This window comes from Mesitornis unicolor, unplaced genomic scaffold, assembly GCF_000695765.1.
Source record: "Mesitornis unicolor isolate BGI_N332 unplaced genomic scaffold, ASM69576v1 scaffold1896, whole genome shotgun sequence".
NCBI lineage: Eukaryota > Metazoa > Chordata > Aves > Mesitornithiformes > Mesitornithidae > Mesitornis > Mesitornis unicolor.
In genome coordinates, this window is record NW_010192794.1 from 50,979 (window position 1) to 71,792 (window position 20,814).

The 20,814-nt window shown below is 35.8% G+C and overlaps 1 protein-coding gene across 1 annotated transcript in view; it reads right to left on the reverse strand.

Annotated features, from left to right (window-relative positions):
• Window positions 1-20,814, reverse strand: part of LOC104542780 (voltage-dependent calcium channel subunit alpha-2/delta-1-like) — a gene marked incomplete at both ends in the record, with an annotated part of 141,820 nt that overhangs the window by 50,747 nt on the left and 70,259 nt on the right. Inside the window, one exon of the mRNA XM_010187209.1 lies at window positions 9,420-9,551. Within this exon, the coding sequence (XP_010185511.1) occupies window positions 9,420-9,551 (132 nt within the window). The remainder of the gene's footprint in view (window positions 1-9,419; window positions 9,552-20,814) is intronic.

The following is a 20,814-nucleotide window of genomic DNA, read 5'->3' on the forward strand; positions in this document are numbered from 1 at the left end:
TACATCTGTCCTGCTCTACTGGTTAGGTATGCATGCGCAAGGAACAGAGAGGCACAGGGGGATTATTAACAGTTACACATCCCTGGAGCACATCTGGGGAAAGAGGCTGAAAGCTAATAGTAAGACAGGCAACAAATGCCAGTTATCAAATTCCAGACAGCATCATCTTATTCTGATTCAAACTTCATTACCTTTCCACGTGAGAGTGTTACTAGGTAGTCAGCCTCAATATAGCATTTACTGGGTTAGGCAAACAAATATTTGTTAAAGTTGATTTTTACCTTGCTATATCTCTCACGAAAACATTCACGTGGATATTCAAAACATCCACAAATACAGATTACTCAGTTCCCTGTGCCAGATTCACTGAAGTCTAGAGACAAGTTTGGGGTGCACCGTACAGCTTATACTCAGCCCTCAGATTAATTTAATGTTTTCTCTCATCTTTTAGTGAATTTATGTGAACAAACCTGCATTCAGGTATGCAATAGCCTACACTAGTTGGGAAATGTGGTATTCCTCAGCTTACTACTCAGAAAGAAGTCATGTGAATTTTGGTGTAGGAGCAGCACCTTTGCAGAATTACTTACCTATATTTCAGTAAAAGGTGAAAAGTGACAAGACCTGGTAGTCAAAAATAATAAACAGCGATAGCTTTAAGAGCCCCTAACATTAATAATCATAAAGTATTTTGCACCACTGTATTTAGGACTCAGCATATTTATATCATAATGATGCCTTGGATTAATAACTGATTAGTACTATTCTCCTAAGACAGAGATTGCTCCTGACCAGCTGTGCTACCCCAGAAGATGTTCTGTCAAGACTGAATGCAGACACTTCTTGACCATTTTATTCATGTACAAACTGAATTGCACCCTGAAAAAATGTGCTGCTTACATTGGTTTCACCTGGACTAGCTACCATCCTCCAAAATAGGGCTGGAGTATCAGAACTTGAGAAGAGGTGCAGAAGGAACAAGAGGTTTTGTTGGCTTTTGTTGTTGTTATTGCTGGGTTTGGTTTTTTTTCTCCTATAAGAGCAAATTCTGGGTATTTCAATTTGTATCATAAAAACACAGAGATGGTATGAACTTCAGCATGATGATACTGTTGTCTGCTGGCTCCAATTTCATTAACTCGCTAGAAATAATATGTTATCCTGTAACTGGGTGGAACTACTTGCACAACTATAACTTTCAGCACATCAGTTTTGGAAAACAAGCCACAGTTAAACATATCATAAGATTTTCCATATCATAAGTATGGTTGTATCCAAATCATGTCAGCCAATGTCCTTTCCTCCCAGATTTCAACAACTACAAAAAGAACAATGCTGAATGAGGCTTACTTCAATGTAAATGGTAGAACTATCCAACTTACACAGTAATTGCACTAATTGATAATTTATAAGCTGCACTTCTGGGAAACTGTTTTGGTTGTTGTTTTTTTTTACTTTAAAGACTTTAAATGTTGAGTTGTTAACAGGAAGTGACAGCTATAAAATAGAAAACCTTTTGCAAAAAAATAAAAGAGGTGAAATTCACGGTTTTTCAAGGCTTTTGATTCATTTTGTATGGATTTTTCAGGCTTTCTAGTCTCTTAGTATCTGCCTCAGTAATGACTTTCTTTGGAGAGTTCAATATCACAGCCAAAATGCTATTGCTTGCCATTAATGGTCAACACAAGAGCAGCTGTGCACAGCAAGTCCTTCATTTGGAGAGATACAATTTTATTTTATTAGAAATTGATTTTTAAAGCTCTTCCATTATTAATTTGCCTAAGAAGGGAATGGTCTAGTAGCTGAGTGAGACCTGCCTTGCTGACATCTGGAAATAGCTTCAAGATTTTTTAAAATTTTTAGTTTTTATGAAGGGGAAGAGATAATACTAGTTCTTCTCTAGCCATGTTTTTAAGCCAAGAATTTTAAGACTTTAGGGACAAATTTATTTTTCTGGATAACCAGCACTGCATCATTATCTTTTCTTTCTCTGTGAATTTCTCCATTTAACACCCTGTAAACTCAAATTACATAGGAATATCCTAGTAAAATACTGGCATAAGCAATGTAAAGAGACTTTTCTCTAATTAATTAAAATTCCCATCATATTATACTTATTTATTATATAGATAAATAAAGTAAGACTAAACACAAGGCAAATCTACAGTAAGAAAGAGAAACAATATAACAGTTATTACTGCTGTACTCTTCAGCACTGATATTACAGAATCACAGAATCACAGAATGTTAGGAGTTGGAAGTGACCAACTTCAGTTGGAAGGTTTCTAATAAAATTTTGACTTGTTCCATTTACTAGTACAGATATACCTTTAAAGCTGAGGGAGCAGATAAGCTTAAGAAGCACCTGGATGCATGATTAAGACATACTCAGATGTGCTTAAGCTAGGAATAAAGATTATGTAGGCACTCAATTCCAACAGAGAAATCTTGTCTCAGATTAATTTCACATTTTATCTCATCTTTTGGTAATGAAGTTTTAGCTTCACAGACACTTTGCAACTTGAATTTAATAATTCTCAAATAAACTGAGTCATATCTCCATAAATAACAGTACTCCAGGTTGGATAACACAAGAGTGGAGTAGAGGGGCAGAACCACCTTCCTTGACCTGTTGGCCACGCTTCTTCTGATGCAGCACAGGATACAGTTGGTCTTCTGGGCTGCAAGCGTACATTGCCAGCTCTTGTTCAACTTCTCATCAACCAACACCTCAAGTCCTTCTCTTCAGAGCTGTTCTCAACCTATTCTCCACCCAGCCTGTGTCTGTGCTTGGGTTTGCCCTGACATAGGTGCTGTGTGATAAGAGAAAAGCCACGGAGCTGCAGGCTGGAGGCTGCTTTTTTCTGCTGTGAAAAAACAAAACCAACAGAGGGAAGTCACAGAGCTATGCAGCACATTGGGAGAGTGGAAGTTGCCAGACATACTGTATTGGGAATGCAAGATTTAAATTTAATTTCCCATAGGCCCTTGTTAAATCTCCAGATGGAAATGGGAAGATTTGGAACATCTGGGGACAGGATAGTATTTCTTTTTCTGTTTTATTTTTCTGATGAATTGCCTCAAGTTTTCAGATCTTGACCAGGTGTGGCACATTCCCAGCTTCAGCACACTGCAGACCAAACACTGTCACACCAAGTCTAGGTTCTGCATTTCTTCATGAAAGATGTGGATCTATTCATGCATCACCATGCTAATGTTATTGCTATATAAAACGCACTAAACAGAATCTGAAACTATCCATATCAACAGTACCCTTTCTAGTATTACCTTTGGCAAATATTATTTAGTATACTTCCCCAGGAGAGCTAAGCTGAAGTTGCTGATCAAACATTTTTTTACTAAATAATCATCTAAATCAAGAGTGTGTTTTCATTTGAGTAATCCCTTGCAGCCAAACTTTCTTAGGTGTATTTATTACTGTAACTAGAAAGTCTCCTATATCATATTAAACTGCAAATAAATGTCTGCTGTCTGCAATCCAAAACAAAATGCATCCTTTACTAAGAGTTCTAGCCCTACAAAAAAAATCCAAAAACAGAGAGAGAGAGAGGTGGTAACTGGGAAAAAGTACATGAATACAAAGTGTTTTTAAAATTTGTTTAATTAGTAATTGCTACAGTGAAAATAATACGCATCCCATTGCAGTATTGTAATGAAGCATTGATTAACAATTACAATCCTCATTACCTCTATAATTAAGAAGGATTTCAAGATTAAAAGTGGAACTGCTTAGTTTGTACCTACACTTCCAAGTAGCCTGCCAACAATTTGATATTAAATTATTCTTCCAGATAGCCGTTTTCTAAAACCCTGCAGTAAAATTAGCTGGGTAGATGTCTCACAAAATGTAACTGACATAATATCTGTCAAACCACATTAAACTATTTTAATTAAATTAATTTATTTTTGTGTAACAGATTTGTCCCTTGCTCTGTGGTTAATTATAAATTAAATCAGTGTTTTCATCTATATTAAAGTACCTTTCTGTCTACATGGAGTCAACAAAGCTCTACACATGCAAGCCCATAGGAAATGGATTCAAGATTTAAAAACAAATCAAAACAAAAAAAACCAGTATGACTGTTAACTTGTTTTAACAATGTTAACATATTTATCTATTGTTAGGAATTATTAAATGTAAAAAAAAATACTAAATGCTCAGAAAATATTCACATTGTGGGCAACTATGTATTGTATATTAAGCTCATAATATTTCACATTTTTGACATGTTAGTAGTAGCTCTGAATTAGCGAGAGGTGAAATGGCCAATTACAACTTGACTAGAAAAGTTTCATCATGCAGAATCCAAAACACTTGCAAGCTAACTTCATTGCATCCACTGTAATAACTTTCAGACCATTTACAACCAACCACTGCATGCCCTGTACCTAGCCGTTGCACTGATGGATGAACATGGACAGAAAACATATGGAGTCTTCTTTTCATCTTTAATCAATAAGCCAACAAAGGCAATTTAGTTTCTGAGCAGAAGGAAGTTGTCTGGTTCTACTTTGTGTCAGCAAACATTATTTCTCCTTTGAGCAAGAGGGAAATTATAAAGTGAAAGTAGAAGAAAATATGGAATAAATTGTAGTCTCACACAAATATACTTGTTTCTTCAGATAAAATCAGTTTGTTCCTTGAAAATGAAGGGCTCTGTATGCACCAGCAGGCTCTGAAGCCTCATAAGCAACTGATGCCTGTGTTCAAGCCCACATTTACATGATGCAGACACGAAACCTGGGAGCAGACTGATGTGGGAAGATGGGAGAGACAAAAAGCTGCAAGAAACCTCTTGGGAGCCTGTTGGCTTGGGAACTTCATTTAAGCTCAAGCCTGACTACATCGCGTGGACATCTGTGCACGATGTTGTACTTCGCTGATCCTGACCCTGACACGGGGACTTCCTGGCCTGATCTCAGAGCTGCCTTGTCAATATGCACTTGCCGGGCTGACATGTGAAGCTGACCCCAGCACAAGTACTGTGTGCACCAGGAGGTCTCAATATGTCCAACTTTTTTCACCTTGTCTTTTCCACACATTAGTATTTATGTTGAAAAAAAAAAGGAAAGAAATACAGAAGTCACAGAACTGCAGAACCACAAAATGGTGATGTGAATGATAACACCCTATTTCCTAAAACAAGCTCTGAGTACACTGTTACTTCTGAACTGACACTAGTTCTACATAATGGAGTAAGATTGGAAGTAAGTCAAAAAGCTTCCTCCATGTGGATGAGTACCTTTACCATGGCTAATCCATCAGTTGTACACTTCCATACTGGCCCAGCAGCGCTGGCACTCCTTGATATTCTCTACATGGACAGATGCTACAAACACAATTAGAAATTTTATGAAAACAATTACACATGATGCTGTTTCTGTTGTTCTAAATGAGAGTATTAAGATTTCTATGTTATTTTTTCCCAAGTTTTCATTTGGAAGTGGAGGAAAACACAGAGTAAAAAGGAAATATCATCTGTTCTTGCTTCCACCTCTTGTATACTTCTCTTTTATATTAAGAATTTTATCAGGTATCTTCATCACCTGAAGACAGAGATGTCTGTCTTGATTCTTATGCAACTCCATAAATGTAGGTAAAAAAAATATGCATTCTTACAATGCTGAAACTATCTCTTGAAAGAAAGACTAATTTGTGATACATAACTTTAAAGGTAACTGTGAGTATATATCACGTCCTTGCTAAAACTCTGTTCACTTTATTTGTTTATTCTTCTTAGCTTTTTTATTAAATTCCTGTTTACTTACTCTTGAGTTGTACAAAGCTCATAAAATAGGTAATAGAAATCTCAGAATTGCTCTTGGCATCTTCATATCAAAATGGATGGTTGCCAGCACTTCTTTCCTATTTCTGTTCACAAATACACTGCCATTGAAGCTAATGAAAATGTTGATACTATGTACACTCACTAATGTTTAAAACTATTTTAGGCAAGACATACTTACTTAAATAATTTAAGAAGAAAAAGTTCAGTATGAGGAAACTCACACTGACTCTTTAAATCCAGCTGATTAAAATCCTAACTGAAAGAGGCCCATGGAGGTATCCTCCATTCTTTGGCCATCCTTTTCTGCCATTTTTGTCCTGTTTAAGAATGAGAGCTGAACTGAGTATATTATACAGAAAAATAGTTAATAAACAAAATGAAGTAATACATTATAAAGAGAGAAGCTGGTCTCAGTGCAATCTCTAATGTTTCTTTTGAGACATCTTGTAAGTTAAAGCAGAGGAAGGTGCTGTGCAGTTCCCTTTTATGGCTGGCAGCGGTTCTACCATCACTGCAAAGACCAACATGTATATGTGTTTATGAATATATTTCTAATACTTAGCTTTCTTGCACATTTGCATCTATCCAACTACACAAATATCTTCCTAAATCTTTCTTGCCCGGACTACATATTTTATTCTTCTTCAAAACAAAAAGTAACACCACATAGAATGTGTTTTTCTCCTCAGTAAAAATGATGTATTGCATGAGGAATATTTGATGTGCTAATTACATCATAACATTAAAGGAAGCAAATATTTTTGTACCATTACTTCCTCTACATGATGCTGTTAGCTATTTTCATAAAATAGTTTCCTATTCTTATTCTACTGTATCTAATTATTATTGTCTCTAAGCCTAATACCGTTTATAACAGCGTATAATGTAAAAGGTCTGAGGAAAGGAACTGGTCTAAATGCCATGTCTCTTAACCTGAGTCATAGCCAGAAGAAAGCTGTCTTGTCCTCTTGAACAAGACACATACTTTTCACACACAGAGTTGTGCATAGAAAGATCCTTTCATGGTGCTGGTTACTATGGTGACAAGGACAGCCTAAGAGCCTACTTAGGACTTAAGTGATATATGGTCTAGTCCATTACTCAAGGTAGTTGGATGCTATCAGATAAAAACATTAGTTCAAGAAACCTGTGATTGAAGACATTCTTAATAGCTTAGAGATATCAAAGATCGATTCTTTTTAAGGGAGGAAAGACTGAATGGATATATTTCAGCTAATAATGAGCAGAATTATCTACACATTTTAATTTTGGTATTTGTTACTTCCAAATTCTTTTACAAATATCATCACTATGGAGAAATACATCACTTTGAAGTAGGCTTACCTAAGGCAAATATAACAAAGCAATACTTTAGAATTTATAATATCATTTGTCACAACAGCCCCATGAAACGATCCAGGCTTGATGAAGAGTGACTGGAGAGCTGCCTGGCAGAAAGGGACCTGGGGGTGCTGATTAACAGTCAGCTGAACATGAGCCAGCAGTGTGCCCAGGTGACCAAGAAGGCCAATGGCATCCTGACCTGCATCAGGAATAGTCTAGCCAGCAGGACTAGAGAAGTAATTGTCTCACTGTATTCGGCACTGATGAGCCCACACCTTGGGTACTGTGTTCAACTGGGGGTATCACAGTATAAGAAAGACATTGAGGTGCTGGAGAAGGTCCAAAGAAGGTCTACAAAGCTGGTGAAGAGCCTTGAGAATAACTCTTATGAGGAGTGGCTGAGGGACTTGGGGTTGTTTAGTCTGAGGAAAAGGAGGCTGAGGGGAGACCTTATTGCTCTCTACAACCACCTGAAAGGAGTGAAAAGCATCCATTCCGGTATATGAAACTTGATTTCATTTTCAGAACATTTGTGTGTGTCAGATAGGTCTCTGCAAGAGACAGAGTTGACAAAAAGAGGAAGATGGACAAACTTGTACAAAGACCTATTCTAAAAATCTAAACCCTAAAGGTCTCATTAATTTGAGCTATAAATGGAAGGGAGTGGGAAGAAGCAGATGCATACAACTTAAACACTGTCAGACTGCTCCAGGTTACTCTGTGTGTGTCTAAGATTTAAGAACTGGGGAACTACCCAGGAATTTTTGAAGTCAAGGTCTGACAGGACTAAACAGCTAATAAGGGCTTAGGAACTAAGCTATGTAAGCAAGAGGTATGAGTATCTTGAGTTTTATACTAAATATAAATTTGTGTTTAGGAGTATATACAAGCAATATATACACCTGAAAATAGGGAAAACAAGCTACTTCCATTTTAGAGAGGTGATCTAATTTAGTATTCATAGAGATTCTGCGCCTCCTGTTGTGTTGTCAAACAACTAGGGTAGACAGGTTAGCTAGACATAAGAATATACTTTTCAGTATACAAGATAATTCTACACTTGAAAATGAAATTCCTAGAGATTGCCATGGAGTTGTATTTAAGAAATGCTTCATTTTCAGCATTTGGAAAACGTCTTTCTATAGTAAGCCATGACAAATGGTGACCCCAAGCACAGTACTAATAAATCCCAAAAGTACTGAAACAGAACACTTGAAAATAAAATAAATAGTAAATTAGCATTTTAAATATTTTTTTTCTGCAGCATCTCACTGTGTTTATTTCATCAGCACCTAGCATGACAAAACAAACATTCAAGTGCCATGAAATATTTCTTCCTGTAAACTAGCCTGAGGCAGTTTCTCTGCCTGTGCTAGCAATTGTGCTAATGATACAGTAGCAGCTTTAGAAAAATTCCCCTCACCCTCAGAAACACCAACAGTCTTGTATAAACAGAAGAGAAAGGATCTCAAAGTTCTTCCTTGACCGGCTGTAGCCAAGAGACAAAACACTGCCCACAGTTGTCCTTTGTGCAGTGGACACATTATTTTGTCATAGATGCCAGCATCACTTAACACAAACAGCAGTGCACAGGCAGTATGCTTTGGTGTAAAACAAGCCTTTCCATTCGGTAGGATACATCAAAAATCAAATTTAGGCTACTGATCTAAATTCAGTAAAATATACATCTATTTAGATTAATTACTGCGGTCCAGTAATGGGATTCTTCAAGAAGTGGAACAGATGCTGATTGAAATAATCAAGTTGTATTCATTGCCCTCAGCTCTAATAGCAAAGACTTAATTGTCAGAGATTGTGAATTCTGCAGGACATGAACATATCATGGTGTAGTCCTATTTTTCCACACTTTAGCCATAAGACTGTCTAGTCACTGAGTCACTATTTTTAAAACTAGAAAAGTAAAAACTCTCACAGGCAAATATTCAATGGATTCTTCACAAAACACATAGGAGACAACAGAAAAATAAAATTTAACTGTTCAGCTTTTCAAAGGACATCATCTTCTGTTCTTATTGTAAAAAAAACTAGTTACATATTTCACCCCTAGTTTCTTTGCCTTAATACTAGTTTTATGCCAAAATAATTCCACAGTCCTTGAGTTACATTCTGATACACAGAAAGTCCATGTATTTAAGAAAGTAATCTTTAGTTATCTTGTATTGCTTGTAAATACTTCAGAATATTTTTAAGGCAATATGTGACTAGGACAGTTCTTCAGGAGAAAAAATAGGAGACTTCAGTTACCTGGGTAATACCTAGCAAGGCCAGTTGCACTACCAAAGACCTGCCATAGTAAAGTGGGGTCTTCTTCTCTGTTCCGCTTGAATACATCATCCAATGCTGCAGTCCAGTTGAGTTCATTTAACACTATTGTTGCTGTCAAAGAAAAAACATATTTGGTATTACAAACTTACATCCTAACACAAGCAGCAATGACTACAGAAAGGAAACTGAACTATTGCAGGAAGTAATAACATTTTATTTAACTCATCAACAAAATAAATTCAAAGAAAGACACCCCTCTTCCTTGGAAATTTTCCTTAAGTTCCTCATGTTCTCTTCTTCCCATTTCATTACTGGTATCTAACGACTCTTGGTCGTATTTTGTTTGTGAGATGCCACTCTAATTGCACTTCCTAGTTATAGAAAAATAAATGCAAGTATATGAGGTTGATGTTTCTACTAATTACATGCACTATAGCACTCATTGCTTGCTAAAAAGATCTTTATGTTCATAGGTGTGATCACTTACAGAAAGATCAGTAGTGTGAACTTTAATATTTATGAGTTGGTTCAGTTCAGTAAGGTTGGTCACTTATTCTTTTGTGCTGCTTAATGGCATTGCAAGTAGTGTTTCTAAAACTGAAACACTGAGATTACCATTTCAAGAGTGGAAAGGCAACTAGAGGGAAGAAAAACCTGAAAACAGCTAAAGACATAGGTATAAATCCTACAGAAGTCAACACTGTAACACAGATACTGCTTACACTATGGAATTACACCCAGGAAAGAAAACTCAACTTCTTTTGCAAATGGGCAAGTCAACTTGAAATAAAACCAGTTCACGTTTAAGGCACCTGAGTGGGATCACAGTACAAAATTTGGTAAGTAGGTCTGAATTCTAGCCCTCTGCTACCGTTAAAAAAAACCCCCAAACAATAAAAATAAGAACAGGTTGAAAGTTAACATTTGACAGCCTATTGCCAAAGTGAGGTTGTTATCAGGTACTAGAGAAATGAGTTCACAACATTAAATTGTATAGGCTTGTTTTTAAAGCTTAAATTGCTACACCATGTGTTTTGCAGAAAGGTTTATCTGGTATTTTTCAAAGTAGGTTTAATATAATATTACTCTCTCAAGATACAGTATTTTATAAAAATATCAAATTACATTTCCAGCTCTCGAGATTCCCTGTAAGTAATAAACTCATACTACATACCTGTCTCTTTGTCAAGTAGATAATTATAAATATATATATATAGATACATTTACTTGAGAAACAGAAATAAGTCCCTGAGGCACCATGAGAAGCTAATTATAATTTTTAAATGGTTACTGTTCAAATATTTCCTTTAGATCCAGTTTGACGTACTGTGTAATTAAGCATTATGTACAGACTTTCCAAACTTGACTTTGTTTCAGAACTTATTTCTAGAACTGGCTCCATGAAGCCATTAGAAGCTTTGCCCTCTACTTACACAAGAACTTCTTTACATGCTTGAATTTTTATTTTTTTCATGCTACTGTTTCCTCATCATATGTACCAAGTACTTGGCCCAGTGGAAGCCTATGCCAATGGTTCCTGGTGGCATCTAGGACACTGGAGCTTAGGATGCATTTACTTAAGGCACAGAGGAGACAATAATTCATACCTTCTTGCAAAGCATTTAGGTTTCAGAGTCCTTTATGAATTCCTACGCCCCATAACGATATAAACCAATGCATTTCTTTCACCTCGTGATCTGACTTAGAAATTGCTGCAGCCTCTACTCCCAAATCTGTCAGTGACTACCACCCTGGTCAGGCCACTGAGATCCCTATTCAGCAAAACATTTAATCAGGAAAAACACACTTTTAAGTTAATCATATTCATAAATGCTTTTCTAAATTCACAACCATGCACTTCACAAAAAAAAAAACCTATTCATATATGAAATGTGATACAATACTTCTAATAAAGTATTATTACAAATGAATGAACTATATAAATAAATATATATTAGACATATTACCATTCATTCACAAATACTGTTGCAAACAGTATCTATGTAACATCATCCAAAAATGTATCACAGATTTTTATATATATATATATAGCTATATGTTTCCACACACTCCTGTACATACACAGTCATATAAATATATATCTAAAGTACATGCATACAGAAAAAAAAAAAGAGAAACTAAGAAGACAATTTAGAAATAGTAAATAGTAAAATAATTAAGTACCAAATGGACATATTGGAAGTAAAAATTTCAGTATTTTATTAGACTTGTTGAGATTAGGCTATAATGCAAGACCTATAGCTTACTACATCTTCTTTGTAATATTTGTGAAGAAGTGATACTTTATAGTCAGAGTCAGGAGTTTTATGATGTTATTTATGTCCCACTTTTCCCTTCCTTCTCCTCCTCAACAATGTTCTCCCAGAGACAGATGCAACACCCTAAAAAAAAAATCCAAGAACTTGCAGCAAAGGGGGGAAAAAACCAAAAACCAAAGAACCCAACACATGAAGTCGGAGTTAAAAAACTAAATAATGTGGAATTCAAGCGGAGCAACAAGAACAGAGCATCCTAACAGGAGTAAAATAAAATAAATCTAGGAAAAGGCTACTAACAGTATGTAACCTATCTGTTCTCAGGTACTGAAAAACATCTTCCTGCTTCCAGAATTTCATATTTAAGTGCCCGAGTCTCATTTCAGAAATATATTTTAACAGCACACACATGTAACTTCAACATGTATCACTTTCCTTCTCAGACATGGACTTCTAGCTACCTCGTGAATATAGTGAGAATTTTTAAATTTTTTCCTGTTATTAAAAAAATGCATTTTACTAAAATAAAATGTTCATAGGTGTTATTGGCACACCTACTGAGATGCTCTATATCCTAGAAATACTCACCTTTCTTTTTGAGTTAAATTCCATACAGCAAAGAGCTTCTGACTGATAATTGGCAGAAAATCTAGTTGGAGACAACTTTTCAGTAAGCTTATTTGCAATTCTGCTAAAAGAAGTCTTTGAAGATTACTACTTCAAAGTGCTTCAGCTGCTACCTTTCACTTGATATGGGCAAGATGAAAAACTAAAATTTATCATCACACAATAGGAAACATCATTCTTTCTGGTTAATTCCACTGAACTCCATCTATCTCTTCCTTTTTCCCTCTTCTTTATGACATCAGGTTTAAGGGCCTTGACAAGGAATGGATTCAATTTTCCTCTGCAAATGCAATCAATAAAAAATAGAGGGTACTGCCGTGCCCTCTTTAAAAGAACTGAAATACACTTCTGATGATTTATTCAATATATAGGCCCTGGCCTGCATACAAGGTAGAGTACAACTTTATTTGAAAAGCCTGAGAGCTATTTACTATATCTGAAAATATGTGAGCTGCTGTTCCCTGATGTGGCAGCTACACATATGCTGGATAGAACAGAAGGGAGCTCCTCAGCAGCTCATTAATCTTTTAGTGTGTCCAGACAAAGGCAACAAAGCTTGTGAAGTGTTTAGAGCACAAGTCTTATGAGGAAGGAGCTGAGGTTGTTTAGTCTGGAGAAAAGGAGGCTGAGAGGAGACCTTATCACTCGCTACAACTACCTGAAAGGGGGTTGTAGCGAGGTGGGGGTCGATCTCTTCTCCCTGGTAGCTAGTGAGTGGACAAAGGGAAACGGCCTCAAGTTGCACCAGGGGAGATTTAGGTTGGATAATAGGAAAAATTTCTTTACTGTAAGGGTTGTCAAGCACTGGAACAGGCTGTCTAGGGAGGTGGTTGATTCACCATCCCTGGAGGTGTTTAAAAGATGAGTAGATGTCATGCTTAGGGACATGGACTAGTAGCAGACTTTCTACAGCTCAACAGATGGTTGGACTCAATGATCTTGAAGGTCTTTTCCAACTGAAACCATTATATGATTCTGATTCTATGAGTGTATTACACTTCCATATATTGTTTAGTGAAGGAGACTCATTTGTTTCTTTAAAGATAACAACCACTAGTTATTGTTTTGAAAAAAAAAATATTATGTTAAAGCGCGCATAGAGGGACTATACATTTGCAAGTACATATTTTTGTATATATGTGTGCACAGACACTTCCACCTGTAGCCTTGCTAATCAGATATTACAGAAACTCTACTGAAGGTATAAACTAGTCTTCTTTATTACTTATGTGCTTCACTAATTTCTTCAAGATCACATTCCTTGCAGTGTATGCTAAATTGCATTCGATGCTACATACTCTCAACTGTGATGGAAAGTTGTATTCCCATCTCATTTTACATTGGACTAAGAAGGAATGGTCTTTTTCTATTTTAAGGTATTTTTAATTAGATTTTTGAACCAGCTTATTTACACATACACATTTTCTACATAATTCCCAAATACAGTGATTTAAAGAAGTATTCTGTTAATAATTTGAACTTCAATCCTTCAAATTTAGGTGCATGTTTTAAGCCATCTACTTCTCTTATGCAAAGTTCAGCATAAGCTGAAGGCTAGAGCAAGGGAAAGATTATAGTGGCTCCAAACTGAACAGTGTCTCCAAGACACTGTGGACAAGTGGTCCTCAGAATCAAATCAGAAATCTGAATTTAGATACTTAGGCTTTCCATAGAAAACTGCAGAAAAGTGTCCAACTCAAAATAGTAATCAAAAAAATCTTTACAGCTGATTAGAAAACAGTTAGAAGAGAACAGGAAAAAATCTGAGAGCTGGAGGAACTGGGGAGTGTTTTATCCAACCTCTTTATAGAGGCTGAGGAAATAAATCAGAGCTCCACAGGACGAAAAGCGTTCTGTGGTGTGTAGGTTTGCTATATTTGGTATTAATTACATACTTCAAAAATTAGAGAATTACAATTTTTAAAGAAAAATTCCAAACAAAAATTCCATTTTGTTCATTTTTATTGTACTGGTTTTGACTCAGATAGAGTTAATTTTCTCCATAGTAGCTAGTATGGGGCTACATTTTGGATATGTGCCAAAAACAGTGCTGATAACACGGATGTTTTAGATACTGTTGAGCAATGGTTACACAGAGTCAAAGCCTTTTCTGCCCCTCACCCCACCCCACCAGTGGTAGGCTGGGAGCGCACCAGAAGCTGGGAGGGGACACAGCTGGGACAGCTGACCCCAACTGACCAAAGGGATGTCCTATATCATGTGACGTCATGCTCAGTATATAAAGCTGGGATAAGAAGAAGTGGGGCATGTTCAGAGTGATGAAGTCTGTCTACCCAAGTAACTGTTGGGAATGTGATGGAGCCCTGCTTTCCTGGTGATGGCTGAACACCTGCCTGCCAATGGGAAGGAGTGACTGAATTCCTTGTTTTGCTTTGCTTTTGTGCACAGCTTTTGCTTTACCAATTAAACTGTCTTTATCTCAACCCACAAGTTTTCTCATTTTTACTCTTCTAATCCCTCCTCCATCCCACATAGCTGTGTGGTGCTCAGTTGCCCGCTGTGGTTAAACCACAACATTTATCAAAAGAAGGATTTATGAATGTGAAGGAAATATATTCTTTTCATTCAAAGCACAAGAGGAAAAGAAAAGAACAGTCTTAAAATTTAACATACAATAGTTATTATACAGTGGGATTTCCAATCAGATAGGTCATTCTTTTAAGTGATGCTCTGCTGGATCTTGTATATATAAAACAGTTACAAAATTTTGCTTTGAAAGTAGCATTTTTCTTTCCTATCACAACTGGTTTTAAAATTACTGGATAATCAGAACAGCGTGGGTAATATGCATTCAATGGTGAGTGAAACGTACAGAATTAAAGTACAATTTTTAGCATATGGAACAATAATAAAATCAAATAATTTCAACATCTATGATTGCTGAAAGAAAATTTTATGGAGCAGATATTTTACACTCTTAATTAAAAGCATAAATGATAAAATGTCATGTACTTTTTTCTTTAAATGAACACCTTCTTTACTCCCTATTAGGTATCTGACATTATGTCCCAGACACTTCTATAAATAATGCTATGAAGAAGTCACTGAAGTCTAGCATACTGTTGTCTCTGTGTCAAATCAAGTAAATTAATTGGCAAAACCATACGCTGTCTGCTGACTAGCTTAGCCACCACACGCTGATAGCTACAGAAGTACAGTAAAAGCTCATTAAAATAAGAAACGCCCAGGAGAAGGAAGTAAGAATAAAAATGTCAGGAAGAGAAGACAGAATTAAGCTTTTATTATAGCTCAACAAAAAAGAGTTAATACAATGCAGAGTCATAGACTTTTCAGTACATACTCATAATCTTTCAACACAGAAGACATCCATAGTACACACTGCAACTTACTGCCAATAACTGTGTTTGTGCATCTTACAAGTTGGGAACAATGAACATTGTTCTTTTGCCTTGCTTCCTGTAATATGAAAAGATACCTGCATGTATTTTAGAATGGAATAATATCCAATGTAAATAACTATAAAGTACTCTAGATTTTTTTTTTCTGGGAAGATGGCAAGAAGACAAAATAAATGAAAGATCATAGTGGTTCTGGAAGATTTTTAGGTTTGGTAGTGCTATGCATAGCTTAAGAACATAAGTAAAATTAAAAACAGAATGAACTTATTAAAGTAATTATAGCACTGCCCGATTTTTTTGCTATTTATTATTAGTTTTTCACAGGTGACTTCAAAGTAGGCCTTCTAATTGGAAATAATTCCTTCTCTAAAAAGACAAGATAATTTTTAAATTAGTATGTTGTATTTCTATGGAAATATCAGGGATAAAATATCCACTTAGAAAGTAAGGGTGACTATATTACACATATTAACTTTGGTCTTAATTCACTTTGCTCTAAATTTTTGCTAGCATTTCAAAGGATATCATAGTGACACTCAAATTAAACTAGCTATAGAGATATGATTGATCTTTAATGAAGACCTCTCTCTATGAAAAAAATTAATTAGGTTTTAACAAAAACAAACAAAACCAATCAAAAGACTGTCTGGAAATGCTGTTCTGGAATAATTTATTAAATGTTATATTCAGTCTGTGAGGGTACCACCACTTCAATAACTTTCCAGACACTATGGCGCCTTACAAGGTAAAGTAAATCCTAAGCAGAAGCTGGGTTAAGTGAGAAGGAAAAGAGATAGAAGCAGGCCAACTCACACAAAAATATAGTTTTATATAGATCCCCTATTAAAAAGTTCTTATAATTTTTCTTACAACATCTATATTGGTCATCTACAGCAATTCTTTCTGTCCTCTCCCATGTTGTGATAAATTGTAAACCACAAGCATCTCCAGCAAAAATAGAGATTCATTAATATAATAATGTAAAATAGTTTGACACATTGTCTGGGCTACTGTGTGCTTGTTTTGTACATTATGCCAGAGAGATGAATTGCAAGTGGAAAAGGTGCTGAAAAGGGTCACCGAGATACCTGATGAAGAACAGAAAGCCTGTCTTCTGAAAGGAGACAAAGAAGTTGAGTAATATAACCTAGAAAATGAAGCAGAGTCAGAAAGCAAGACCAACTCTGAAAAGGGTATGTTAGCATAGGGATGGCACTGGCACAACAAGAAGCGGGTATGAAGTACTTAAGAACAAACTAGATCAGGTAATTAGGAGGTATCTTTTAGAGCAGAAGGTCAGAATGGCCTGACAGGAGACACGAAGTCTTTTAAGCCAGAGCTTGACCAATTTATTCAAGGAATGACATGGACTAGCTAAATTCAGAATTGGATATGTCAAGCAAAAAGCTGTTCCCTGCCCAATTCAGATATATCAAGCATTTTTACAAATAAAGAAAAAGTCCTTTTAGAATCTGAAATTTAGTAACCATGAACAATGCAGTTTTATATGGATGTAATGGCAGCACAAAAATTGAATGTAAAACTGCTTTTCTTATTCATTTTTAATTAATGAATATTAAATGTTTGAAAATAAACTATAGATATTTTTTACTACATTAATATCTATCTGTATATATAGCACATAAATATCTATGTTCTATATATATTATAAACTCTATATTTAAAATATGGAATATTAATTGTATATTATGAAATTATTGTCTATTTATTATATAGATCATATTTGGAGAACATACATATATATCACAGGTAATATTTTTTTCCTGTCGATTACGGCATTTTAATAAATATTAAAATAATACAGTGGATTTGGCTAATGGATTGTAATCTAGTCCCCATATAAATGAAATATTAATGAATAGCAAGCTGGTTTAATCTATCTAAATGTAGCTCTGGCAACAGAAATCCAAGACACACTGAGTGTGAGGGGAATACAGTGCACAAGTGGGAAACGTGAGAAAAATGATGATGAGCCAAGGTCTGTTTCATCACCTGAACTGGTACAGATGTGACAGCTCCTGCTCCTTGGCAATACCCTAACACTCTCATAGATGAGTCTTGTGGACTAAAAATCATAAAATTTCCACAACCTTTCTTTTTGTTGTTTTCGTCATTGTTGCTTTTGGACAAAGGTTGCATCAAAGAGGAAAAGGACAGATATTTTCTAAAAACCAAGGAAAAAGCCTCCCTTGTCCAACAGATGAAACATCTGTTCCACATGTCCCAGGACATACTCCAGGGAAATGAGGGTCCAAATCTGCTAACAACCCTTTTCAGCAACTATTTCAAAAAAGGAAAAGGGAAGACCAAGACTTTAAAAACATGACTGTATGATGCACTATAGCCTGGCATCATCATAGGTATTGACAGGTATTAAAAATCTATAGCATTAACTATATGAGGAAACAAACCACAGATCCCCAGACCTGTGCTTGTGAGCTGCCAAGCTGAATTCCACTCTTGAGGTGAACCCTGGCCTCCTTGAAGTTAATGACAAAACCCCTTTACTGCACAGGGAACTGATTTCACCCTTCATCTTCAGAACACTGTAACCCTGCAGTGTTCAGCCACTCTCTCTGTACAGAGTATTTTGTCATTCTAATGCAATAAACAGATCACAGAACTAGGAGCCAAGACTTATTACTTTAGACTTTTTTTAAGCAAATGAAAAAAAAAAACAAAACCCCCTTACAAATCACTTCATAAGACTCAAGATGCCTTTGAAACAATAAAAGACTCAAAAGAATCTTTGAGAGTGCAGTAAAATTAAGCTTCTTTGCAGTTTTTTATCTTCTTTCATGCCATGAGTACTCTCTTAGGATTCATCTGAATTTTCTGTATTCACTGCTTTATTCACCCGAAACAGCAGCTCTTTGAGTGTTCTACAAACAATGTTCAAACAGAGCAGATTTTATAATCATGTGCTTGTTGAAGGTCTCCATGTTTTTAATTTATTTCATAATTATATAAAACCATAGGAAAGGGCAGCAAAGTTGCAGAAAAAAAAACAGGAATGGGATGAACAAAGGAATCTTATCATCTTATGTATACCTACTCTATGGTTTAAGAAGAAATCTTATCACCTCATATATACCTATCCCAATGCATTGAACTACACTAAATTTTAGCTGCTTTAGCTTCCCATAAAGGACACAATCCATGCTGAAATTAGTAAGCATTGCACAAACGGAACTTTTAAAATCAGAAAAGCTGCTGAGTTCAAAGTTTGTAAGAACTTCTTAGATCATTCCAAATAATAGGAAGAGACCAATGTATTAAGGAAATACAGACAGGAATGGAACAGCTGCTATAGAGTGAAAAAATGCTTCTGGAACCAAAACAGTTAAGAAAGCATTATAAAGACATACAGGATTTTAAAAAGCCACTTTCAACTAAAGTCAGGGAGTGAGAATACAGAGTACCACATTTCCTAGGATAAGGAAGAGGATATAAAAATATGAATCTGGATTTCAAATAAGGCTTTAAGAAGGAGTCATATCACCTATTGAAATACAACAAACTTCAGCCCCAGTCTTACAGGCATTTCTACACGTATTTAACTTTCATATTTGAGAAATGAAGGAAGCCAAACTGAATGCCAGAAGCTTAGCACCAGCTAAATCCGATCATGCTCTGACAATCTGAATCAATTCAGGATGTACTCCAGGGAAATAAAGGTCTAAATCTGCTCACAAGCCATTTCAGCAGTTGTTTCTAAAAAGGAAAAGGGAGGACCTAGTGGGTTGTTGGGGCTGTTTGTTTTGTTTTGTTGGGTTTTTTTATATGACTTTAAAAAAACTTACTACATGAAGCAACAGAAGACTATCCTAAGTGAGAAACTCATTACCTTTTGTTTTTCTCACAGCAGTGCAGTGCAATGGAAGCAGGTTTGTATATTGAAACAGTTGGTCCCCGGAATGTGACATTTGTATTATAATGGACTTGGTGGTCTTCTGCTACGTCTAACTTGTGCTGTAGCCTGAATGCCCTTGAACAGTTCATGTGGACCAGGTGCACCATGAAAGTGCACCTTCTGGTTTAGTGACATCAGAAGGGAATCCACCTGGTACACTCCGAGATGGCTCAGCAATGTCAAATGCAGTAACTTGGGCCAAACTGTGCTTTCTTCCAAAGTGTGCTTCTGATCTGAACTAAAACACTAATATAGACAGATCTAGCTCTCATAAAACAATAAAGTGCAAAATAAATCATATTGTTGAAAGTGAGAACAATTTGGTTTTCAATGTAAAAGAAATTCACAGTCAACAGGCAATACTTAGCTTCATACTTGAGTGTCATTCTGTCTTGAGCACAATGTCACATTGCAATTTTCATCACCCTAGTCATCTTTAGCGGACAGCGTGTTTGGGTCCAACTATTCCTATACTTTCTACTATAATTGAAAGGAGAGGACACACAATTTCAACTAATGAGAAGGGCCTGAACATCATAAAAAACAAAGAAAATACGTCTTTTTATATACATACCAATGAGCAGTATGCATGCAATAATACAACTTCTCATCTAAAAAGCAAAGTAACGGCCAAATTCCCACCTGTTGCAAGAGAACATAATTTCACTAAAGCCATTGATATGGTATTCCACAAAATCTGACCATGATTTTATAAATAATTGTTCCATCATTATGACATGCAACCCAAAAGCAAATTTAAGAAATTTTGGCACTTTAAGGATCCAACAACACTCTATACAAGAGTTGTATTTTACTTTAGTCAAGGGTTCAGAAAATGAGACATCACTAATATTAAGGAAACTAGAGCTTTGATCCTGGCTTACATAAACTGATGGAACAACATTGAAGGTGTTGGTGCCGTGTCAATTTTGATGTTCATGCTTTTAACTTCAATTTGTCATGCTTATGAGTCAAAATCTGGCTAGCATTTTGCAGTTGTAAACTCATGTCAGAAGAGACATATGTAAACAAATTACTTTTTTCAAAGTATTGCTCTGGTTTTGCTGGGATTGAACTGTAGAATTCTCTATTAATGTTTCAGCAGAGCTGGATATCTGAGAAAACTGTAGTGTCTGCCTTAGTAAACACAAGTTGAT